This window comes from Nipponia nippon, unplaced genomic scaffold (assembly GCF_047370975.1).
Source record: "Nipponia nippon isolate SJK-2023a ecotype South Korea unplaced genomic scaffold, ASM4737097v1 scaffold_4, whole genome shotgun sequence".
In the NCBI taxonomy this organism is placed as follows: domain Eukaryota; kingdom Metazoa; phylum Chordata; class Aves; order Pelecaniformes; family Threskiornithidae; genus Nipponia; species Nipponia nippon.
The window spans coordinates 42,597,709-42,624,838 of NW_028262358.1; the positions used below are offsets into that span (position 1 = coordinate 42,597,709).

The 27,130-nt window shown below is 35.6% G+C and overlaps 1 protein-coding gene across 8 annotated transcripts in view; it reads right to left on the reverse strand.

The window, feature by feature from the left end:
* Positions 1–27,130, reverse strand: part of RYR2 (ryanodine receptor 2) — a 434,903-nt gene that overhangs the window by 150,338 nt on the left and 257,435 nt on the right. For all 8 annotated transcript variants that reach the window (XM_087777049.1, XM_087777051.1, XM_087777048.1 and 5 more), the window contains 6 exons: positions 26,192–26,351; positions 15,632–15,779; positions 10,250–10,458; positions 8,146–8,320; positions 1,665–1,873; positions 402–754 (listed from right to left, as the gene is read on the reverse strand). In XM_087777049.1, coding sequence (XP_087633175.1) covers positions 402–754; positions 1,665–1,873; positions 8,146–8,320; positions 10,250–10,458; positions 15,632–15,779; positions 26,192–26,351 — 1,254 coding nt within the window. The remainder of the gene's footprint in view (positions 1–401; positions 755–1,664; positions 1,874–8,145; positions 8,321–10,249; positions 10,459–15,631; positions 15,780–26,191; positions 26,352–27,130) is intronic.

Below are 27,130 nucleotides of genomic sequence, written 5' to 3' on the forward strand. Positions count from 1 at the left end.
AAGATTATCTAACACCTTCAGCTTTTTGGAAGCCACGTGAAAAAACATTCCATGTCACTTTGAAGACCTCCTAGTTCTGTCAGAATGGATCTCCATGGTTTTAGAGTGCACTTCACGTGATGATCACAAAAGCCTTCACAATAAATCAAATTATAGGTTTCTAATAACTTGAAAAATGTTTTTAGTTTTCTGCTTAATTTTAATCTATATATTGCATATTATGTAATTTAATCACATGAAGGTTAACTGTCCCACCTACTGTGTTATATCCAAATTTAGCGCAGAATTAGGGAAAAATCTCTGCAGATCTGACTGGCATTTTCTACTATTCAAGAAATGGGGGGGGGGGGGGGGGGAAGAGAAAGAAAAGAAAGAAAAAAGAAAAAAAAAGCGCTGCTAACCTTTGTTTAAGACGTGAAGGCTTTTCTTGAATATAATCTTTATGGTTGTTTAACTCTGGTTTTGTGGCATCTTTTTCTCTTTCTGTCCGGTCAGGAACTAGATGACCATGAGCAGTTTTCATTAGAACCTCAAAATCAGAATCAGCATCATAATCCTCCAAGTCATTCTTCGGGCCAAAAAGACCAGAGCCTGGTAACCCTCCTGCAGCTGATCTGGAGAACACCTCAGCACATTCAATGGGCATGCTTAATCGAAAAAACATGACGTCTGTTTTACTGTTCTGTGAACCAAAGGACTTCTGTGTGACCTTCAGGCAGGGACAGCTGTCTATGGTGCCATCGATTCTCATCACCTATCAAATGTAAAGATGTAGTTGTTTTGAAGCTGATGATTTTTCCCCCCTTGTAAATATTCAACTTATATTTCTAGAATAAGCATCCATGACTTGCAAAACTTGCAACAGTATGCTGTCAACAGTCAAATGTATTGTAATCATGTGCTGCGATTTTAAGGGGAAATAAATACTATAAAGAGTAGAGGGTTTTGTTGTTCCATTGTTAAATAAAAAAAAAAACACTCACAGAGGAATGACCTTTCTCATCATAACTCCTTGCAATATAAATCCAACCCTGCCCAGAACAACACAAATCAACTAATATAAATCATACATGTACATATGCAAGAACAGTAATTATTTCTTAAATACTACAGTGTGATACACATCAGCTGAAAAAGAGTTCTTGTTTCATCAGTTTCAGATGGATTTCATGGTAGACTTACAAGGCATTAATTCAGTTCCACCAAGATGCACAACTGATTGGGACATAAGTGTTGACACAATTGGCTAATAAATATTTATTAAAATCAAAACCAATTAGTTCTGGAAAAATTACTTCACAAAGTGTGTGCACCAGAACACATGGTATCTGTTATGTAGAAATGCCCAGTTTCTGGAAGTTGTTTACAAACATAGCTCTCACTGCACAAAGAGCTCTTAATGAGGACATCTTGTAGAATTTGTCTCTGAGAATCTCAGGTTTACACACATAACAGATTTCACGGATAAAGAAATACTATCAACCAAATAATTACATTATTTGCAACTCCACTGAATGTAAGAAATTTATAACAGGTTCAAGGTTTGTCCAGAATTGGGTCAACATATCACATTAAAAATCTTGTCTAGAAGTGCAAAAGTAGAAACATAATTGATACATATTCATTGAAGACGTGTCTAGAAACATTTTAATAGGATCACAAACCTCAATATGTTCATGATTTTGTGGCACTGGCAGAAACTGAGGGAGCCTTTTACTCAGCCAAATGGTGATATCTCTGTTTGTATTAACAGCAAAGGGTTCATACCCTTCCTGTAGGCCACAGATAGTGAAATATTTTAGAGTGCTGACATCTTTTCCAAAATTCATTCTTCCCACTTGACATGGGCCCAGGCTGCACACAGGTAGAAATCCTTAAAACAAGATGAAAGAACACATGGGTTGTACATCACGAACATCAGCAGACTGCTCTCTTCCGTAACCCAATCAAAAATCATTTGGAAAAAAAACCTTCCAAAAAACAAACAGTATAAATGCAAGCAGTCATTGATAGCACATCACCTCTTGCATGTCGCCAAGTACTGTATCTCAAACATCATTCTGAAAAAAAAAAAAAAGCTCTCTAATAGCCACAGATCTCTTCATGCAACACAGAAGAATTTACACAGAATGTACTTCACAGAAATTTAAGAGTACTTCAAGGAGACTGACAACCAGCTCTTGGTTAAACTCTCTGCTAAGCTGCTAGACTGTTGCCAATTTTACTCCCACTATTTTGGAGTCTTACTATTTTTGATATTGCTCCTAAAATTCCATTGGTCATGGTGTGAGAGAACCTCAAAAATTACTTTAAAAGTAATATAGTGCTTGCCCATACAGCTATAGTACTGAAAAAAAAAAAAATACAAATATGCACCAAGTGCATGCTGTAAATTAAAAAAAAATTTAAAAATCCATAGTACTTTGAGACTGTGGATAATGAGAACTGACAATATGATACAGTAGCTTCATGAAATTTACGGTAGTTTGTTTTTGGTTTTGGGCTGGGTTTTTTGTTTTTAGTTTTGAATCAGCTTCACATTTGTATACATCTGCTCTCTTACTGTTTCACTAGCCCAGAGAACTCACTTGTGTCTCCTTTGCACTTTTTAAAAAAAACATTTGGCTTTTTTTCCTCAGGTTCAGCATCACAGTCTAAAAACCTAAGAAAATCTCTTATTTCATCTGTTCATTTTCATCCTGACTTTGAATTTCCACAGCTACAAACTGCTTTGTAGATCCATTTGATCTAGCTATTAATAAAATGTTTTCTTTCGTATCAAAAAGAAACATGAAGCTCTCTTCAATGATTCTGGTTCAAGTCAATGTACCAGGTATTGAAGGGTATAAGGACAAAATACAACTAGTTCCTCACTTTTCTTTAGGCTGCCCAGATAAAAAAAGGGCAGAATAGCTGTTCGTAATCTATTCTTTAGAGACAAAAGCAAACTCCAGAGCACCATCTACAGGAATGACTGCTCACCAGATAAAAGATGAGCCTTCAGTACCACCTTTTGAAGATTTTATTACAGATACACAAGACTGGTTATCACGTGTATGCATATTAGGCACGATAAATTTAAGGACATACACTATTAGTCATAAGTTCAAGTCCAGATTTTTATCTTCACAGCAAGGCTCTTAAATCACAATGCATCAACTTCTCAGATAACATAGATGATTTAGACAACATGATTTATGTCTATTCTGCTGATGCAAATCCAATGACAGACAATAATAAAGAGCATTTTCCAGCACTAAATGAAACAAAGTCATATTATACAACACATAACTAGGAAAGTTATATTTGCATATATAGATATATGCTGTGGTAAAGCCCAGCAGCTCTAGTAGGGAGAATTCACTAGGCTCCCTGTTGAGTTAAAGGAATCCATAAGCCGCTGCAAAAGTTTTTAAGCAAAGCCAAAAATCAAAATTCTATTCAGTAACCTCATAAAACTCAGCTCATCACTCAATAACAGTAACGACCTTCTAGGGATATCAAGTTGTTTGAGAATGGGTTTTCACAGAAACAGTTGAGACAGCATGAATCCTCACAATATTAACCAAAAATGACATAAGATTTGCTAAAAAACCACATAGTTATATGTAGCCTAAAGCATGTGCTTGGTCTGTCTGAATCACCTCACCATTTAATTTCTGATTCTTATAGGTGTAAAACATTTTCACGTGTTTCCACTACGTATGGCACCCACATTTAGAATCTTATGAAGAGTTTTGCTTTCCACATCTCAAAAAGGATATAATGGATCTGAAAATGGCCAACATGAATTAAACTGCTTTCTTATCAGCAACAATTGAAGAAATTAGGGTACTTCAGCCTCAAAAAAAAAAAAATTATTAAGGGTGTATGATATATACCCCCATTATGAGTGGCATAGAGAAGATGAACAGTAAATGATTTTTCAATGTCTTTCATAACAAAAATTATGATCAAAGAAACTGTTTGGTAGCAAGCTTCAAAACAAAGGGAGGAACTTCCTTATACACCTCACAGTAATGCTGTGGAATTCTCTGTCACATAGCATCATGGATGCTAAAAGCTCACATTGATTCAAAAAGTGTTTAGAGACCTTCATGTGGGAAAGAAAAAAAAAAACAACAACAAAAACATCAGGGCTATTCAACACAAACATATCATATTTGCCTCAGAAAGCTCCTGAACCAGAAATCACTGGAGGCTGGGTGACTGTATCACCATCTGCTTGTCCGGTTCTAATATGTATCCACAGACACTTGCTATCCACCACTGTTGAGCACAAGATAGTGACCTAACTAGACTTTTGGTACAAACATTGTTATATTTTTATACAAAACACAGAGGAACAAAAGCTTAAAAAAAATGTTCAAAGACAAGGAGGTGTAAACTGATCAGTTGTGAACATGCCATATCTATTATTATGTCTATATGTATTTATTTATTTTTTTCTTTATAATTGTTTTATGTTTCTGCACAGGTCAAGTATTTCATGAAAGGAAGTAGCAAGCTCTACCTCCAGCACCTTGAGAATTAACACATAGCCAATTTATCTTTATTACAACCCTCAAATCAAATGGGAAACAATTTTTTTACAAAACAAAAAAAGCAGTAGCAGCTGACATTATCAGCAGAATTCAGTAAGCATACATTATACAAAAAGCTGATTAGATAATTAGATGCAGTCCAAAATCCAAGAAAAGATTATCAACTCTATTCATGCAGACTGAGATGAATAAGTAACGCAAAACTGAATCAAACGGGAATATTTAAAATATTACTAATATTTCCCCTTCCTAAATAGGATGCACATAAACTGTTAACTCTTCCACCTATGCATTCTCCTGTGGGCTGAGGAAAAAAGATTTCAAGATAGGTTCATTCTTAGACATGAAGCAAATATTTTACACACACACAAATAAAGTGTAAATGGGTATTTGCAAGATTCCCTGAAAGAAAACAAAGAAACCCAGAACAAAATTCCTACACAGGTAAAACTCTCATTGATGTTATTACTCAATCTAGTGTTTTCCATCAACTCTGTAACTGTAGCCAATATGGAATCAAGATGACAACGTCTCTCACCAATACAAATTTGACTGATGCCAGAAGGGTACTGTACATGTAGCTAACTGCTGCAAGTAATCATAACTATACAGTAACTGTTGCTCTGTATGAATGGAATATAAATACCAGTGCCAGTCATAATCATGGAAGCACTATTTCGGTCCCTGGTGAAATTCTGCACTGATTTGCCAAAGGTATACCTGTCATTAAGGTGTTTCAGGGCTCTTCCGTATCTGGTAAAGATATGGCATCTCATCTTGTGTGCTGGTAAGGCAGTTATGTGTCTTACTATGGAATACAAATTAACTTTCAGTACCTTTCTCCAAATGTGTATCCAGCCATGTTAGATGTGATGCTTCAGAGATCCCGTGTAGCACTTGCATGCTGGAGGCTACATAAAAAGGTGATTTACCCATGGCCTTAATCTCCATGTGCTTAACTGGGCTATGGAGCAAAACTTTTATGAAACGGCAAAACAAGTAGAAAGACTTTAACACTACCAGCAGAAAAGTAACCCTCTAGCATTGTCTGTCATGTGTGTCAAAAGCATGGGACAGCAACACTTTTTATAATGTTCCCTACTTTCAAGAAAGAAGAACCTCCTGACCCAATTTGTCAAACACTCACTACTAACAGTTCATGCTCACAGAGATCATGAGTTGACAAAACAAAATTTCGTTTGCACAGCATACTTGTTCGTATCTACAGTGTGAAATTTCTCTTACACAAATGCATAATAATATGCAATTATGTTTAACCATTTTACTACTGAGATGGTGTCTCACAAAGTAGCCTGCCATAATCTCAAGGAGCTCCTTTTGTTGGCGGTACAACCTAAGACGCAGTGCATGAGCCTTATTAGTAAGCTGGCAGAGCACCACATTCCCTTTTCACTGTTCCTAAGTAAATTAAAACTACAGGACTGATTTACAGTCAGACTGCATCCTTCAAAGCAGCACACTGGGCTCTGACCAGAAATTTTATCTTTTCCCTAAAGTGAAAGGTCTCTTTCTGCAGCAGCACATGGCATGCACACGATTCACTGGTAGAAGCGACCTGCGGAAAGGTCTCAATGCTCTTAAGCAAGAGCCATTAACAAAACCAAACTAAAGCCAGCCTAGAAAAAAAAATGAAAGCTCTATAAATGTCATATTTAATTTGGGTATTTCATATGTATGTTTGTATATACACACACATATCGATGCCCCCCCTCCCCCCCCCCCCATGAATTGTTTACGAAATACTTATAATATTTAAAAATATTGATCTGGAGTTATTAAATCTGATATCAATCAGCAGATTGATAACAGAATAGGAGATCTTATTTCAAAGTCAAGCCCTTTTCTACAAACATGACACTAGAGGAACTTAATATGAATTAAAGGGATATTGTGAAAAATCTGAGAGGCTTGACACGGACATTAAGGATTTGACATGGTTACCAAGGCCTTCAGGCTCCAGGTCAAACCAGGAGCTACTTCAGCAGTTTCAGACTCAACAGAGATCTGTTTAAATCTGAACCTGCAGCTAGAAACAACTACCACGAAAACTACACCACTGTGATTTCATCAACTTTGAAATTAAAATAGTGGTTAAGCAGGCTGTCCTCAGAATTTCATGGAATTCCAGTTTCTCTCAGAATCCCTCACTCCTCAATGGGATTATACTGCCTAGTAACTGGAAAACCATTATAATTTAATGGCACCAGGACAATTTTATGCCTATACTACTAACAGTAAGCCAATTCACACGTCCCTTTCCCTCATCACGTTATCACAGTATCTGAGGAAATCTGAAGGCAGTAAAGTAACTGGCATGAGTCTAGAAAGTAGGTGGCAGTTATCTCATTTTAAATCAAATCGAGTTATTCCTAATTCCCATGGTAGGGCAGAAGAAGGGAAAAAAAATTCTTCTCCCAAAGCACTCCTGAAAGTAAAATACGCTGAAATCCAGATGAAAGTAAAGTGGTTAAAATTCAAGCAGGGAACTACCTAATTAATAGGTATAAGGTTCACATTTCCCCTGGGAATAGGGATCAGTAACCCAAAAGTATCATTTGCAGCTTTTACTGCTCAAAAAATTTAACTTTAGCTCTCAGACACAGATTTATTATTTAACAGATGTATAATATATATGACAGAATACATCTACCTACTACAAATGAAAGGGAAAGATTATAGCTTAAAATAATTTTTTTTATGTTAGCATAGTTCAGAAATTTTAGGCACTTATCTACATTAATGTATGATTTCTTACACTTTTATGTACCTATTCACACACAAGTATGTAATTAAATTTATAAACAAAAATACTTTTGTGGTATAGAATCAATCTGGAACCTAACAAAACCTCATAATCTTTGCCATCTTTTGCAATCTCATAAACTACGGCTTCATGGTAAACTAAAACCTGCTTGTAGACTCTGAAACCTGTACCAAGAACACAACAACAGGCACAAAACTTAATCTGCTGGTTTAGAATTAAGTAAAAAAATTTGGAGGCTAACTTTGTACCAGTTGGTTTTATCCTGGATCAGGTGTCATTTCTCCTCCTGGAGCTAAAACAAAACCTTAAAGCTAGCTTGAACTCCCTGCCATATGTTGTCACTAATTTGACAGAAATTTGGTAGTATTTCAGTACTTGATCTACATAATATTTGAGGTGCCTGCCCATGGGAGGGGGGTTGGACTAGATGATCTTCAAAGGTTCCTTCCAACCCAAACCATTCTATGATTCATTCTACGATTCTATTATATCATATGGTGCTGCAGCGCAGATGAAATGTTAAAGGTGATGAATTTGCAACCTCAGACACATCCCCGCAAAATAGTCAAAAGGACTGATCACAAAAGATGGCTCCAAAGTTCACCACAGAAAAAGGCCTTGCTTCATCCTCACACCCAGCATGCCTCCTTTCCAAAGGCTTAATACTAATGAAATAGAGAAAAGGACAAGTGATAGTTCGCGCGCGGGGGGTGGGGTGGGGGGTGTGGAACAAGAAGCACACCACATTAAAGGGAAGCCAGAGCAAAAACTGGGCAACAACAGCAAGTTAACAGCACAATGTATTACAGCACTTACCATCACCAACCTCAAAGTCCTTGAATGCAAGTTCTGAACCTGAGTCATCAAGCAGGATTTCACCATTTAAGGTGAACATCATAGTGTGCTCATTCATGTCAACCATACATCCAACAACATCTCCTGCCAACCAAGAGCGGCCAAAATGCTCATTACCCTGATGCCACCGCTGTGCCTGAAAAGGATTTAAAAGAATTTCAAGGAGTAATAGTGACAGTGTATGTGTTCCTCTCTCCCTTAGTGGTACAACTAATAATTAGCCCCCTCAATTAAGACAGCACTAAAATTAACACTTTTACAGCATATCATTCCAAAACAATGCCTGTAAGTACTCCAAGTTGACTTTGAAAACAGAAATCCAACAATTAACTTCCTGCAAGCACCCTTCACATCAGTATTGTAAAACGTTGCTAAGTGAGCTGACAGGGAAAATTGCTATTTCAACATTTTAGTAACAAGTAAGAGCATGGCTTAATTTTCTGCAGAAGCTCCATGAAAGACTTGTAATGAAAATAATACGCTATCAATTACAATGTCAAGTAACTGCTTCTCAAACTTTTTTTAAGCAATTGCTTTTATTTAATCTAGTAGCTTATAAATTCATTGCTTCCAAACAAACTTTATTGTTTCCTTAAGTATAATTCTAAAAATGTTGTGTACAAAATAAATTAAGCTTCCTGCCATACGAAATTTTGGAAGGAATAGAATTGTCTGTGGATGGGATGAGCACTCTGAGCTTCTTGATAGATTCCAGAGTAGCTGAGGGCATGGTTAATGATTTGTATGACTGACCTTCAAGTCAAAGACTGTAAGGGCTTTGGATGGGGTCTTGGATTGGAATTCAAAGAAATTAACATCTATTAAGAACTATTCTAACATGCATAAAACAAAGCAGCGTTAATAACAAATAGGTTCCCTATTCATATATTCCATCACAAGTAGATTTTTATCCCCTGTATCCATCCTCAAAATCCTACAAAACAAATGAGCCTTTCTGTGTATCCTGAAGGTCAAAAGTTTTCTCCAACCAAGGAGAGAACCCATCAAAATCAAAGACAACAAAATAGCTTTGTGGATTGAGAGCTAAAGGTCAAAACCTAAGATTCAGAAGACAAACTACTACACAGCTATTCTAGTAAGGACACAAGACTTGAATAGTTTACTTAAGCCAATCAAATATTTTACAAAACCAACTTTTCAGTTCTCTTTTTAAGGCATCTCCTCATGTAATAAAAGACTGGGAAAAAAATTAAAATCCAACAACATGAATAAAATACAGCTTGAGAGCTTGATCTGACCAGGAACAGCCAGGAATACTGTTGCTTTCCGTTACGTATTGTAATAGTAATAAAGAAAAATCATTCCGACATCAGATACAAGAAACATTTTGACATGAGTCGTCAGTAGCCTTAATAGCAATTATGGTTTGGATAGCAGTTGCACTTGCCTTCATACTGAAATGAAAAGTTCTAATGAGTCATTTAATCTATTCTGATGAAAGTCAGCAACATATAAAATAGTTTCTTTTCCTATATATTTTTACTACTAGATTTCAATCTGTCATTTTCTTATTCAGAGTTAAATTTGAGCAAAAATTACTGGTTCTATCATACTTCATTTACTTTAAACCCTAAGGACTTCCATGAAAACCGAGGCCTACGCTGTATAATTTTTACATTCCTATAAAAAACTTGTATCAAAGTTTGCCTCAAACACTTACCACTAATAATCTTAATCATACTTATTTCCTAATGGCACTTCTTTTAGAGAGAACAAGAGAGTAAAAATTCAAAAAAATGATTCATAGTTGATTACAGCTCTGCCAGTATTTTGAATTTGAGTAAGTCAGATTTTCAATGCTTTATGTATACTGTACAAGTGCTGTGAAAAAAATTCTTGAAATGCCAAACCCTGCTCATTAATTTTTCAGGTGACATTGATCCTCCTTATTCCACCTAGGCACTCAAAGAGAGAGAGAAATAATTTCATAAAACACAAATGAAAGAAGAGAAGGCAATTAAGTTGAGGCAGTGACACATGGAATAAGACATAAAATTAAAAGTTTTGCAATCACTCATATTATAAGGGATAAACATATACAAACCTTAAAGCCATCAAAAACAAAAGCTTCTTCATCTGAGCCAAGTTCCTGATCTGGCAGACAACCCGGCCTGGTCCAGCCAACTCTCATGTCTCCTGCAGTAACTGCCTCAAACTCAAAGTACCACTTCCCAGCCTTCACTGCATAAGTCTTTTCTGTGCGGAAGATCCTGAATTTTTCCATTATCCCACTGCACACGTCCAGTCTCGTCGCTGTAATGTTTAAAAAATAAATTAAAAAAAATTAAAAAATAAAAAATAAAATAAAATTAAAAAAATAAAAAATAAAAAATAAAAAAAATAAAAAAAAATTTTGCTGAAGCAATGGAAAATGGTGGATCAGAATCATAAAAGAAGTCTTGCATGAAGTTTTAACAGCAACAACAACAAAAATCCTGAAGTGATTATACTCCTGCTTGAGGGAAAAATATATTAACTTCTGTCAAGATAAAGGGCAGCAAGTCTGGAAAGAATAAAGATGCCCTTAAGCAGGGCATAAAAGTAGTGTTAAAGGCAACTCTTGTTCAAGGCAAGGCAAGTTACTGTTCAAGAACAAAGGAAAACCTAGTCACAGCCAAGATACTATTTAGAAAATATTATTTAGCTCATGAAATAACAGAAATAACAAGATGCCAAGTTTGAACTGTGTTGGCTATTCTCCTTTATTCTCTCTCGAACTGCTGAAGAGATGGTCAGATAACTACAAGAATTCATAGAGTGCCTTAAAAACTGCCACTTGTTACTTCAAAGTTACTGTTTGTCAAATGTCAACCTGAGATGAAGAAAAAGAGCTTGTTCACATTTCTTGTCTAGTGCAATGGAGTGTAAAAGAAATTAACAGCTGTGTGAAATCAAAAGCTTTCACAGGCACTGATTCATTTGGTTAAGTATCTGTAACATGATCACACGTGCTTATCTTATCATAGCTTACTATGCTTCATTCCAAAATTCTCTTAATTGCAAGTGATTCATAACAAGCTAGTTTAAGAGTGTTTAAGTTAAAATTCACTCTTTGTCAGATAATTATAAGTATCCTTCCTGAAAGACCAAAATGGCTACATGAAGAGTTTCAAAGGAGGCTTAAGTTAAACTTTGACACATTCAACTTATTCCTCCTAAATGTATTCACTGATTCTCTTACTCCATGGAAGAATAATGGCATACAAATACTAAAAAAATGTAAGCTAGGTTGTTATTGGGCTGCTTCAGAGGAAGAGGAGAAAAGAAACCTCAAGGGAAGGGTAAAAACGTAAACATTATTCTGTCTGCTCTGTAACAGCAGTAGAAACAAACTTAGCTTGTGCTTCACATTTCTGCTTTATAACATTTGTGGAATGTATAAGCAAAGATTTTTAAAGGGAGAAAAAATATGCTGGTACATGTACTGCTTTGAGACATATAAATAAATCTATTTTCTCTTTTTTTCTTGGCAACTAACAAACAATAAAGCTTTGGACTTGGAGGTCTAAGCTGTGATCCAATTCTCCATCTATTCATGCCCATTCTCTTGTGGGTTATCCCACTCCTTTGCTCCCACTTCCACTCTATTCCTGTGTTATCCCACCATCCATTCCAGATCAATCTGTTCCAATAGAAATGTACTTTTGTTTCCGTCATTTGCAAAACTACAAATCTTAGACTCACCTACTTCTCTAATTTTCTTCTTTCCCTCACTGCACTGAACATACTGTCTTGAAAAAATGCCTTTATTGATTCATCTACAGCTATGTGGCATCCACCTACTACCTATGGAAAATGTTCTCAAAAATTGCCTGAGAACATTTATTCATGAATATTACTTGAATACTACTATTCATGAGCTTACTTGGGGCCTTGGAGATGGCCATACCTAACATCCTTTTAAACAGTTTTAACCCTATCTTCTTTCTGCTTTCCTTCAATATTTTCTACCAGTATATAGTGAGTTTTCCCTCCCTGAGCTGCCTTTCACTACCCTACACGTTTTCTTTAAGTAGTATCTTCTGCTAAAATAGATTCAAGTACAACCTTGTATGGTGAGTACATAGAAACCTCTTTCACTGTTCTGTACTTATTACACAGTCCTACAGTCTGTTTCTGACATTTCTTTCCAAGACCTTACTATCAATTCAAACCATAAGGTAGCTTTAAATGACAAAAATCACACTTAAAAACATGAAAACAATTTCACAAAGCACAAGAAGTAATGCTGAATCACACCTTTGATCTTTCTTCCTTAAGTTTTCTCAACTACTCTGTTCTCTGGTATTTTGTACGGTTTTCTTTCCATTAATCAAATCACATGACTCAGGGATCACTCTCACTCTTTTTCTCAGATTAGGAAAAAGAATGCCTAAAGCATTCTGGATCTTCTTCCACAAATTTCCAAGGTATTGAAGCCTGCACAGCATTTGAAAATTCAATATTCCAGTCTGATCACTGTAATTCCTCCTCTTCCTAAACTTCTTACAAGCTCAAATATGTCTGCACCTACGTGTTTGCTTGTTAGACCATGTTAAGAACCTCTCCTTTCTCTTCTGTTTTCTCAGCCACATCACGGCTTACATTTCCAACATTATCCTGAATAGCCTATAAAATCACATCCCTCAGAACTTACTATCACTTCTCATGCCATCAAATGCCTGACTTCAGCTAGGTCAGGCTCATTAAGTTTCCTGTAAGCAACTCTGAACTCTCTGCCACATAATTTCTTTACCAGTAAAATTTTCTCTTTGATAGTCTACACAATTAATGCCTTGAAAACACTTTTGAAGACCCTCAGTACCTCACCTATACAGGCGATGAACCACCAGAAAGCATAGGAACTGAGAATTTGTTGTCTTTTTAGATTCTAAGTAACCTAATGCTTTCTAGATTCTAAGCAATCCAAAAAATAGAGCTACTGGGGGAAACCAGTAAGTAATAATAATAATAAAGCATAAAAAATGATGCTATAGAGCTTTGTAAATCAATGTTTAAAAAAAAAAAATAATGAACAGAGATGCAGAACACCGCTAGAGGGCTCTAAATCCTTTAATAACAGTATGGATTTGGGCTGATGAAAGGGGATCCCTGTGACATGTTTTATGCATCTCAAAAACTTGAGAGGATCATAAACTGTAAAATCTGAATCCCCCAAATGAGTATAAAAATCTTTTGCTGACTGCAGTTCCAGTCTTGTTTAAGACCGACCAGTTTGTGGGACACTGTTCTGCAGTTCCTTTCCTCTGGGAATTTTGCAACAGGATTGATGACACCTTTCAGACGCAAGGATTGCAACTGTGTTCTTTACATTTCATTAGTAACTCCATACACAGAACTAGCTCAAGGATCTCTGCATCGTAAGGAAAAAAGTAAAATTTTCCAGCAGTCCATTACCACAGAAAGGCAGAGGCACATGGTTTTCAGAGCTGTAAATGAGGAAAGGGGATTAATATTGTTCAGTGGGATTTGGAGGAAATTGTGGAAAATGAGCATGCTCTCTCTCCCTCTCACCCTACACCACTAGACAGCCCCTTTATCTTCACAAGAGGCAAAAGCCAACCCACTTTCTTAGAACCAAGAAGAAGCCATGCTCACTCTCTCTACATAGCATCTCCTTCCCACAGTGGCAGGAGAAGAAATTATAAGATTATGCTGCAGCCTTCAACTCTCCAGACTATGCACAGGTGGATTTAACAGTGAGGCCATGGTGTTTTGCCACCAACACAATCTGCTCCACTAGGAAATAGATTGTTTTGTCCATTCAGCTATCCAGCCTTGTTACACACTTACGGTATCAGTGATGCCTCATATTTAAAAGTGTAAGTTAATAGCAGCCTCTCATAAAAGCTGAGAATCAGAGCACGTATGTGCTTTTGAAAAGAAATTGAAAATGGCAGGTTCCCTGTGTACGTTTTGGGTATGAGTTAGATCTTTTGCAGAAATGCTTTACTGAAGGTCTGTGGCCTCAATAGGTCCAAATTTAACAATACTATCACTATATAAAGCAGAAAAAATAATCATTTATTAATCAATATCTTGATAGGATAAGGTTTAGACACATTTCTCAAATCTCCTACACTTTGCTGAGATTATAACGATGTAGGTTTCAATTTTGATTTGATTATTCCATATTTCCATATCTCCAAGTGAACTTCTAGAATATGGTTGCTGAGGGGTTATATCTATTATGTTACCACTTCCTTTCTATATGTGCAGTTAGTGTTCCAGAATGACAGTACAGTACCAAGAGTATCCCTCTCTTGTGTTCCATCTTACAACTTGATCTCAGCATGACAGAAAACTGTTGCTTTAAAAGCCAAAATCTAGAAGAGATTTTATTTGTACATTATGTTTCCCTATTTCTTCTCCTTTCTTAACATTTTATATTCTGCAGTTACTGAGGTAAATGTTGTGTATTGTTTCTTTAAAACTTGTTTATTAAAATTTTATATAGTTTTTGATGTTTTCTCTGTTTAGGACGTCTCTAACTCAAACTATACATGCTGAAAATACTGCCCGCAGTATCAATAAAATATTCGATCTGGCAATTATGCAAATTCAAAGAAAACATTTGAAGGAAGTGAGTTAAAATTTACTTATATTCTATTCAACTTCAAAGAGCTGAGAACGTCCAGGAAGCTCAAATGCTGTAACAGAGTATCTCATTCTAGACTTGCAGTTTGACATTCATAGAAATTTGGTTTGTAGGCATTTGTCTTCAAAAATTTCACCTTGTACCTTTAAGTGTTTAAATACAAGATTGTGCATGAACTGTAGAATTCTTCATTATTTAGATTTAAAATTGTAGGAATACAAGATTCACATCTGCTGCATTTACATATGATCTTTTTCTTAGCAATTTTGCTATTCTGTCTTGAAATAATAAATATAGTACTAACTAAAAAGCTCTTAATTAAAACCTTAATTTTAGATTGGGGAACTTAGGGTATTTATGCACATATTTAAATGTAACCATATATTTTTCTCCCTGGCACAAGGCCATATATTGAGCAAGATGATAAACATGTTTTCTTTATTGTCTGTATTTTAGGGTTGTGTCTTGTAGTATTCACAATCCTGATTTAAATTGCTTAAGCTTTTAATTTTGATTCATCTGACCTATCAAATCTACAAAACGAACAGTGAAAGGAAGTGTATGAAATCCAGAGAAACTGTACCACTGATTTAAAATCTTTCATTTTGTAATTCTTCATTTGAGGCCACAGGACAAGAAAGGGAAACAGTAAGAAAAGTAAGATCAAAGGGAAATATAAGTAACAGGAGATAGAGAAAAGCACCTATTAGCTTTGAGGACACTGTACCTGTTAAGATTGTTTTATTGGACCAATAAATCCAGCACTGGAGTGAAATATTCTTTTTTTGAGAGAGTGAGAGAAAAGAACAAAACAACAAAATTAATTACCATGATCTTGATCGGGAGCTTCCAGGTTGTAACCATAGCCTAGCAGTGTGCGGACTGCTTCTCGAAGACTGTCTTTGTTTGACTTCTTTGTCCGATCATCCAAAAGAGCATAAGGTACGAGGCGAGGATTTCGTCGATTTTTCACATCCTGCAGAAGTATGAAAAATCAATTCAATTTCAGAAACTGTGCTTTGTCTTAAAGACAAAATTGTGCTATAGCAGCAGTATAAAAATTACTATTTATACCAACTGAGAACATGGAACTGCAAATACAGCAAGGATTCAAAGAAGCTGCAATAGTCTAGAAACTAGTAACAACACTGAATTTACTAAAAAGACAATTAATACACAAATAAACGAAACTGCGTGGCTTATACCTGCTTTCATTTTCCATCAAATTTACTTAACGGGACAACAATACGAACAACACGAACAAGGATAAATGCAAAGAGTTTGACTGAAAAGTCAAAGGGATTCTATTTTGTACATTGTTTATGAAGCAGCTACCATAACAAGAAGCCAGTACATAACTAAAGCTCAGAGACATTACTGTACCACAAATATATAGTGTTTTTTTTTAATTATAGCACTATACAAGATATATAAAACCCCAAAGAATAAACAAGATATAAACAAAAGATGGACAAGATAAAACACTACTAATAAAAGAATATTAATAAATATGTGCAATACTAATTAATAAATAATAAAATGGATAACAAACCTGTGCCTTACTATATTAAATACTCAAAACGTGTTTTTCCAAAATAAAGGGTCTTATAAGAATATGATTAATGTGCTTAATGTGCAGAATTTTTGTAATAGGTAATTTAATGTAACCTCTCCGCCAGCTGAAATTAATGTATTGATTAGGTTTAATCTTTGCATTTTAGGTTTATTAACACAACATTGATTAGGTTTTCCTCTAGTGCAAAATTATCTTATTTGAAAGCATTGTTTAACTGGATTATTTAATTGACTAACATAATTTTTAGTGACTAACAGAATTGTTTTCTTATCTATATTTTGTTCTCACATCCTGTCAGCATTTGTTGGCAGTGAGAGAAACCATACAAAGAACTCTCCATGTTCTTCCTTAATATCTTATCTAAAATAAAATAAATAAATAAATACTGGACATATTAAAAAATACTTGCTGTTTGTTCTATTGGATACAAATACCAAAGACATTGAGAGGCTTTTATGATTGGTCAGACTTATTCAGAAGTGCAAAAATAGTGCCTATTATTTTAGAAAACAGTGTCTGCAGTGAAAGCATCTTACTTCTTTTATAGCATTAGTTCTACTTTTAAGAATGTATGTGGTTTTCCTTCTGCCTTTGCAGGCAGAAAAGAAATGGCACATCCATTCTGACAAATACTTGCAGGTATCTTTTGTTGTCCTTTAAATGCTTAGATACAAGGCTATCTGCCTTTTGCCTTATCATGGTGAGTAAATATTAAAGTGCAGTTACTAACCACTGGTTGATGAAATCTGGTCCTACCAGTGATCCTTCTAGGAGAAGAAATATTACAGAAATATTACCTATATGCTAAAAGGGCTAACAGAAAGACAAAGATAATGCATTGCTGGGGACGCAAATTACTACACCATATCAGCTGTAGTTATATTCAGTGGGAAGGACAGTGACAGGGCCAACACAAGGACCATTTGAGGGGACTACTTTCCATATTTATTCCAAACACTTCAGTTGACATCCCCTTTTTTCCCATATTTAATTTGGTAGATGTGGAAAAGGACTGCTTCTGGAACAGAATGGACCAAATAAATGTTGAAGTAAATGTTATAACGAATTATTATTTGATATGAGAATATTCACATTAACATCAGAGATGAAACACCATCGGGTTAATTATTTGTCTTGGAAAAGACACAGAAAGAGAAATAGTTTCCTCTGAAACACTGTATGTCCAAAAGATATCATGAAGTACTGTCTTTAAAAATATGAATCAGAAGTTTGGAAGAACAATTATGTAACTTCTTATCCATGATATACAGTTAGACTAATGCACTGGTCATTGCCATAGCAACCACTAACACACATTAACATACCGGCAATTAGCTGATAACAATGTAGGATAATGAAATATACCATAAGTGCTTTTAAAAATGTCTAAGCACAAAATCAGAGTGAGTGGAAAAAAAAAAAAAAGCAGAAAGAAATCATAATTATTAAACGAACTTGATTTTACAGGTTTTTTTTTCCTTGGGTCTAATTTTATTTAATATGGTGACCTCTTTTACCCATTCAAGACTTTGGTGGCTACTTTAAACAGGAATATGAGAAGGGTTTTTTCTTTTAATAATTTTGTTATTTTTTTTCCTGTGATATGTCTATCTAAATTTTGAATGTTTTACTTATTGCTGAATTAGGAACTGTTATTGTTATCCTCATCATAAGTTTTTGTACTAACGATCTTCTGCACCTCTGTGGTTTAAGTGTAGCTAATCAAGAGAATGATCTTACACAGTGATTGAGCTTTGCACAGTCACAATCAAGTCAACAAGAAAACTGATTAGTCAAGAGTGGTAATTTTTATTGAGTACATTTGCAATTCGTACATAGACTTAATTCTTCCTATTCACTACAGAAAACTTACTGGTTTATATTGTAGACTGTTAAAACAAGGAAAACTCAGCCTAAATTTTTAATTTTTTTTGCCAGAATTTTCCAGATTTGACAGTCTAATGCTTCATCAGAAGACTGTTTTGTACAAAGTTTGTCTGGCAACTACTTGTTCACTGAGTCATTTGAAAGGAAAAGAAAAGCAAATCTCCTCCGGAAGATAAAAAAAAACCCAAAACTTAAGCTTGTTGACAAGATTCTGTTTCAAATAGTTTGAGCTGGGTAGCACACATGAAATATACGTAATTCTTTGGTTTTGAATTCAGAACCTATCATATAACAGAAAAAAAAAGAGACAATATATTTTATTATACAGCTTTGCCTTCCTTTAATGTAACACAAACATTGCATTAGTAATTTAGAATTTAATTTGGAGTTACTGAAGTAAAGAAAGCATTGCAACCATGAAAAGTTGGAATGCTTTGCAGAATGGATCCTGACCATAAATGGAAGGAACTAATAATAAATAATGTTAAGCTTGAGTGATGTAACACTGACCATGAAAAGTCAGTATTACTTTATACAGTGTACACTACAGATTTTACTATATACAGCAAATGATAGACAAAGAATTATTTGAATCAGCACACATATAGTTATTTGTAGGGTATAAATGGATTTGAAATAGGCAATAATTGGTCAACAATGGCACTAACTGAATATAGCTCTTAAGAGTAATAGAAAAGAACTACAGAAAAAATACCTAAACACATACACCAACGAATATCAACAAGCCTTTTAAAACTTCCATTACAGGTAATGAACACTGCTGCAAAATAATTCACAAAGGAAACACACTGGGAGCTGAGAAGTGCAGAACTGCATTCATTCATTCAGTGAGTATGAGACGTGTAGATAACCGATCTAGCACACTGAATCTAGCAACTGGTCTTGCAACTTGCATAGGCAGATGTCACGTAAGAGTAAGAACGAAACAAGAGTGTCCATACTGTCTACAGCAGCATAGAAAACCATAGTCAAATTCTATAAGCAGCTCTAGAAGAAGAACCTACTAAGAGATACAGTGCGTGTAATAAGGTTGTACTCTTCAGAAATAATTCAGTAACAAAAACCATAGCCTCATATAAACCTCTAAAAGACATCCAAAATGATAAAGAATAATACAGTTTTCAGAGCTATAAACGTGATACCGCAAACCTGCGCACTCCTGGGCCTTCCCAAAGCTCTGAGAAGTTCAGGAACAGCACAGATCACTAGACTAAAAGGAACAAAAAGACACCAGAAACATATATAAATAAGTGCCTATCAAAAAGAAAGACAGGAAAAGACGGAAAAATGAAACACAGACCAGGAAGAGTGCAGGAAAAACATCATAATAAGTTAGCGGGATCATAAGTTTTGTGATTTAGTGTTAGAGCTCTACAGATACATATTCTGTGTGGTACTGAAATGATTTTGTTCTCGTAATCAAGGCTGTTAAATGACAAGCACAAAGCAAATGTATTTCAGCACATATTCAGTGAGACAGAGGTGCTGTTGCTTTCCTGGCTTCATTTGCACCATTAGAAAACACTCATTCCACAGCTGTGAATTGATTTTGCTTGCTGCCATGTCTGTGGATCTTGCACTTCCACAAAGATTTCTGAGCAATTGCCACAACAAATACTACTGGTGAGCTTGCCAGCAATGCCGCCAGAAACCCAGCTCAGTGAGCCACTGTGTGAGTGTGCAGCATATACACTGTGAACAGGATCGTTTACCTACACCATACATTTCATATCTTGTTATTCAGAGGTCTAGCTTTTCTATGTTTATCATGGCAGCTCATGTTTAACCATAAACCATTAAAATTAAAACTTACTTTGTAGGGGAAAAAGGAAAAATGTAATTCTAAATTGGTATTTACTAAGTAAGTCATTTCAAGATTCCAGAGTCATTAGAACTGGAAAGCACAATAAGGTCCTCATGAAGCCACATTCTTGGCAATGTTAAGAAATACCCTAAATATATCCACCCAAAGCGAAGTTGTGTTCCTAACCTGGCATGCTAGCAGCTGAGTTCTGTCTTTAGAAGTGCGTATCCTTAGAAATATATGTACAGCTTCTACCATCTTCACTGAGGACCATACCCATATGGAATGCAGAATGTGCCCTGACCATAAACGGAAGGAATATATCAGTATAAATAATACAAAATGTGAAAGTGAGGTAACATAAGTATTTTTTACAAGGACAAGATGCCTTTTTATATATATTTAATGACAAAATAAGTGACAAGCTTTCAGCTTGTGATTTCTCCCATACATCCATAGTTCCTCAGTCTGAATTCCCAGAACAGTGCCTCTCTTGCGTTGCAGCACTAGACAGTCTGAGAAGACCAGCCCCTGATCAAATAGTGATTTCATGTGCTTTCTACAAGAATCTGAAAAAAGTAAGATCCTGACTTAAAAAGGCCAAACTGTCTTGTATTTGGGGCCAAAGAGTAATCAGACTTGATAACTGCTTCACAGTCCTGACTAGTTATCCTAGGACAGGAAGTGCAGAGCATCTTTTTTAAGATGCTCTTCACACAGTGGGAAGACCTTTTTAGGTTGCTGATTTTTATACCCAGTTGTTAAAGCTGTGGGTTTTTAAAATATTTTTTTCTCAATATAAATGAGGTTTCTGATTGTTAAGTTCTTTAGCCCCAACACACAATACAACATGAAGAAAAAGCAAGACACCCTTTGACTAAGCTATCTGCATAGGTGATAATGCATATAAGCAAAATTTGAAAGTCAGAATTTTGGCTGTGACCCCCACAATCAGTGGGGAGACCTAAAAGTCATGTTTTCAGGAAGGAGGAGGGAGTGGTTAATGTACTTGAAATTATTTTCATTTGCTTTCTGATGTCTAAGCTTGACTCTTTTCTCTCCCTTTCTGTCTTCTCCTTACTTACATAAAAGTTGGGATTCTCCTGTATACATGACATGACAGTTTTATGAATGCCAACCAATATTGTAAGTTCATGAATAAACTTATGTGAGTTCTGAGTATTTTCCATTTGATTGTGAAGATTTAGTCACAAATGCATCCTTTTATACTTCGATGCTATTTTTCAATCAGTTTGTTATGAAAAATTCCTTAAAAATGCCTAAACAAAAAACTCAGGTAATTATTGTAGGACATAATGTCAAAATCCATACTTGTAAAAAAAAAAGCCCTCTCTTATAGCACAAATGTGATTATTTTATTTTATTTATGTGATTATTTTGACTTACACCAAGGCTAATATTGCTCCTTTGCCTGGATCTACCTCCCTTATCTGTCTTTGATCATATACCATTTCTCCGGGTCAGAAAAGACCAACCTGCAGGCAACCACGTTCACCCTTAAAGGGACACTGTCAAGTATTTTCATACTGATTTTATGTTTGCCTTTCCACTTACCCTTGTTATTTAATACGTTCTTTTAAGCAGAAATATGCATTTTTCCTACCTGTTTTGTTCTTTCTGCTCCTTTCACGGAGCAATAAGCTACTGTGAGTCTGTCCTACTAAAAAATACTTACTTGTTTGTGATCAGTGTCATCACAGCTGTCAGCACAGTTCTGGGAACAGGATTTATTAGTTAACTTGTGCTCCCTCTGCTGGCTGGCTGGTTGGCTCTGCAGCAGCAGAACAAAAATACTGTGTATAGTCATGCAGGAACAAGCTATCTCTTGTTAAGAAAAAAATCCTGACAAGCAATGGTGGATTTTGAAGAAGAAAAAAAATCTGGAACTTGGAAGGCATTTTTCCCACCAGATTATAACACGAAAGAAATGGTTTATACCTGAACTACTTGACAGCATCCCTTTAATTTTTTCATATTATATAATCCCAAAATGATGAAGTACTCACGATGGAACAGACCTACTAGATCATCTAATCCACCCTACAGCCACAGCACAATTGCCGTTTATGACATATTCCCCAATGATTAGTTCATCTGCTTTCAAACATCGGTAAGCTGCTTTTCCTTAGGAAACTATTTCATAGCTCTGCAAGATCTGTTTATAGTATTATACAGCATAACGTCATATCACTTTACTACGGTACTGTAACATGTCACAGTAATATAATGGGATGACAAAATGTAGCCCATGAAAAACTCATTGTTGGAATCAAGCAGAAGCACATAGCAGCATGGACAACAGCTAGCAGCTTGCCATGTGATATGCAGGCCAGCTAAATGGGAAGCATCTTTGCACTGCACCCAGAAAGGAGCACCTTGCTATTCTGCTCTCTTGACTTTTAATGAAGGGTATGTATTATCTGCACATTGTAAGCACTCTTGGAACTCAGTTGTCTGTCTTCTCTCCAGAAGAAAATACATTTAATTATTTGAAAAGAGAAAAATAATGAATTAAGAGGAAATCAACATCCCAAGCACGGCAGCTTCTACAGGACATGCTATTGGTGGGTAAGTTTTCAAGGACACCATCCACCTGTTTAACCATACGCGATACTACTGTAATTTGTCTGCCAAGAATAAGAGAGTAAAGTATACTGCTGATCTTGCTGATCTGTTTCCTGAAGGTCATGAATATTCCTATGCTCTTGGTGATCTCTGTTGAAACAGAAACAACCATCCTCTGTTGAAAGCATAACTATGACACTGTTCACTGCATCATTGTGTTACTTCCTCAACAACAGTGCCCCACTCAGCACACAAAAGTCTTCAGTAAGTCTGAATGAATCAGACCCAACAAAATACTTGGATGTTTAAAGCAGAAGCACCCAAGACTGCAAAACCCCAATTAAGTGGCTTTCCAACTCCAAATATGATCAGCTTCATAGGCACTTAAGCTTTTTACTTTTAAATTCTCTAGGTTCTTCTTTGCATGACCATGATTGTCTTTGTCTTGGTAAGGAAAAACAGTTCAATACTGATCATACCTAAGCCCAGTCAAGATTTAGAGCAGAAGCATTTGTCTAAGTCTCCTTCAGAGCACAACCTGGTAGTCAAAATCAACACCCAATTCACACCGACTGCTTAAAACTTCTCCGAAAACCTAACTAGGGACTACCATTTTATTTTAAAACTTAGCAGGTGTAAGTGATAATGATAGCCTCTTTATATAACAACTTGTCCTTGGCCATCAAAATGGATTTAGATACTTAATTCCCAACAGATATCTTTGAGGATATAGGTGTCAATTTTTAAAGCACTCGTGGAAAATGGGTAATGCACAGTTCAGCAATTACAAGACTAAGGGGTTCAAAACTATACCTCTATCTTCCACAAGTTTTCTCACACCAGACTATAAATTGTGATAAGTAAGCACAGATTTAATTTGCATGTTGAGCTTTGTCATTCAGCAAGCAGGGAATTTATTAGGAAGGGAGTCTAAGGAAGGCCTGAGTTCCAAGGCTGGCCCTCAGGACAGTATTTTAAGAGTCAGCAGATAAAATACAGAGAGCTGTTCAGTGAGTAGATCACAGAGTCCTCCTCTTTCCCTCTGCTCTCTCCTGGTGAGCCTCAAAAATGTCTCTTCCAGGGCCACAATGTTTTAGATTCAACAGTAGTGTCAGTCTCTTTCCCTGGGCACAGAGCTGAGAACATAAGACAGACTTCATGATTCTTCTGACATTAAGTTGCAGCGTTTAATTTTAGGTTACATCCTGTACTAGATTTGTCTAATAAATTTTGTATTTTTAAACTGAAGTTGTGGCCTGGGGCAACTCCACTGCCTTTTGGGAACCATAATAAAACTAATGATTGATTATTATCACATCACGCGTCTTCAAAAGCAGAACGTTCTAAATCAACATGCACATCAAAACACACCTAAAGACAGTTTATAAACACATTGTATAGCTGTAAAGGAGAAACTTTTTTTTTATTGCCACCCACTCCCACTACATCTTTTGCTTATGATTCCCAACCCAGTAACACTGAAAAAGTCTTTGACTGCCTTTCTTACTTAATACCTCACTAATTCGGAAAACAGATAATTTAACTGCAAATTCAGTCCAGTAAATATGGCAAAATTATTTGTGGTTTTTTTCAAAGATATACATATACACAGGGTAGGTTAAATTGTCTTAAAGACTTAAAAAACTTTAGTTACTACATATAAGTTGTGGGTTTAAATTTTCCCAAGGCTAGTTAGAAACATAATTAGCTAAAGAGATGCGTTTGATTTCAGAGACTTCTTAACTTCGTCTTAACCAATAAATTCTGTTGCAAAACTAAATTTAATTTTGGGATATGTCAGGGTTCTATCAGAGCTGTAACTATTCCCCAAATTTCATTCATTTCAAATCTCCTGATTGGAAAGGCCCTGTATTGAAAATACTTGGCTTCTGGGAGAACAAAAAATATGGGAGGCACGGTGTAAATTATTGAGTGCATTCTTTAATATATCAGCAATACTTCTTTTGAGCATCTAGAGACATACAGACTCTCATTGTAGAAATTAATTGAGCACTGCCTCCATAAACACAGGATTGAAATAGCGGGTTATAAACGAATTAATCTGCTCCCCCTACAACAGAGAATCATCACTTCCAACACACAAACGTTAACAGCACTTCAAAGGGCCACCTCCACTTACTCAAAGACGCAGTATTAGGAGAAAATTAATCCTGTTGTAAGCAGGGGAGTTGCACCAACACTGAACTATCTTCAGTGTCTGTCTAGTAGGGGATATTACATACATTCCCATCTGCAAACACAAGAATTGGCTCCTTGTCTGCCTAGACCCAAATACAGAACATAGATTTCCTAAATAGTTTACAAAGTACCAAAATGAGAGCTTTATAGTAAGACACTATAGCAGACAATGCTGAAATGCTATGCAGCATATATTTTACCACTTAAATGCACTTTGTCAGTATGTGATGAGGTGAATTTAAGTGCCTAACTTAATATATCTAAAACCAGATTTTTTTTTTTTTTTAATACAAAAGCTTTGCAAATAGAATGAGTGCTGGTCTTGTAGAAAAATAAAATTTGAAATGTGCTGAACTGAAATGTATAACTTGAATTTTTGTCAAAAACAAAAACACTGTTTGTAGGCAGGAAAGAGTGTGTACCTACAAAACAGCTCTTTCTCATTTTTGCAAAAATAATGATTTTTTTTATGCCCAGTGCAAAACGATGAAAACTTTTTTTTTTTCACAAGGGGTGAATTTTCCTAAAATTTCACTGTGATATGCTACCACATATTTATTAACAGGAGTGAAGACACCTTTCTCTATATAAAATTCACAAATAATCACAAAAAGAATAGAAAATACGACTCCTAAAGGAAAATTGATATAGTAGCTGTCTTGAAAAATAATAAATTAGGCTCACTGTATGCCCGGTTGATATTTTTTTTAAAGAAAACAGAGACCCTGAGTTTTGCTGTTAGCAATCCACCATGCTTAATTTTTATTCCCCTCCCTTATAACACATTGTGATACCTGTCACATAGCATTCCTATTCACTGAAACAAAACCGCTAAAGCAAGATTGAAACTTGGAGACTGACTTAACTATTCTCAGTTAAACATGGCCTCTGCCAGAAATACAACATATTAGCAAAGCGATTACTAGAAGTTTACATTTTGATTTTCCCGGATAAACAAAATTATTCAATTCCCAGGACTGCAAACATTTAAATTATTCCCCTACTGAAATTCAATGTTTACATTTCCTAAAATACTAGAGCATATTAGCTTCCTGCATGCAATTTTCTCACCCCGAGATCTAGCTAGCATACAAGAATATACCATCAATTTTTTAATACTGCTTGTAAAAGAAGAGTCTCATACTGCTGGAATATTTAGCAGTATTGCTTTAATTATGTATTTTTGTTTTCTTTGACTGACAGACTCGCATTCATTAGCTGCCTCTTCCTGCTTTTGTATCCCCATTATTCCCATTTAACTGTGAAATATCTCACTAGATAAGTGCTTTTTCAAGTGACTGAAGTTAGCACTTACCTGCTGGATACCATATGTCCAGCCTTGCCTTATACGGTCCCTTGCCCACACATTGTGAGCATTCTCTGCTAGTTTATCCACCATAGCTTCTTGAGACGGGGTCAGTTTGATAAAACTCAGATCCATAGGAGCAGGCTTATATCCACTCAACAACTGGTAGCTGTCAAAAAACACAGAACTTGCAGTCACTTTTCAGTAAGAAAAAAATAATAGAAATCGCAAAGGAGTGACATGTATGCAATATATCTATATAAATAATGTCTTTGAACATAAAGAATAATAATGCATTGACACTAGATTTTGTTTCAATCTAATTGCATCTTGATGGGATGAAGTAGCTTAATGAAAGCTACTCAAAATGATCTGAACTAAAAATGTTTTAAAAATGTTTCAGTACTTTCACATATTTGAAGTAGTAGATTAAGATATTGCTTATGTAAATACTTATATGAACACTATTATTGTTACTTCTGAGCACTTCACAATTCTTATGAAATTCTATCTACCTCCTATTGAAGCAAGAAAATACATTCTTCCTATTACATATAGGTATGTGAGAGACAGAACAGGTCAAATGGCTTACTCAAGATCACATATGAAGTCTGTCTAATGAAAGTTTGTCTTTATAATACTTCATCCCTTAACTATTCTTCAAATCAGAGGAGCAAATGTTTAAAATTTAAGCATGACTTCAGAACAGAGAAACAGCTTCCTCGCTATTTTTAGTGCTCCTAAGAACGAATTGTTGTTTACTTTTATGAAGTTGTTCCCATAGAATTAATTACAGTCATCTCCCACTTGACTCAAGACCAAACCTTCTTCACTAAGGACGTAATGCACACGGTGATGGATGCAGCACACCAGGACTTAATAAATTTACAAGGAAAACCTACGACACTATGCGGCATCACCATGGTGGTAGACCTTGCCTCCCTTAAC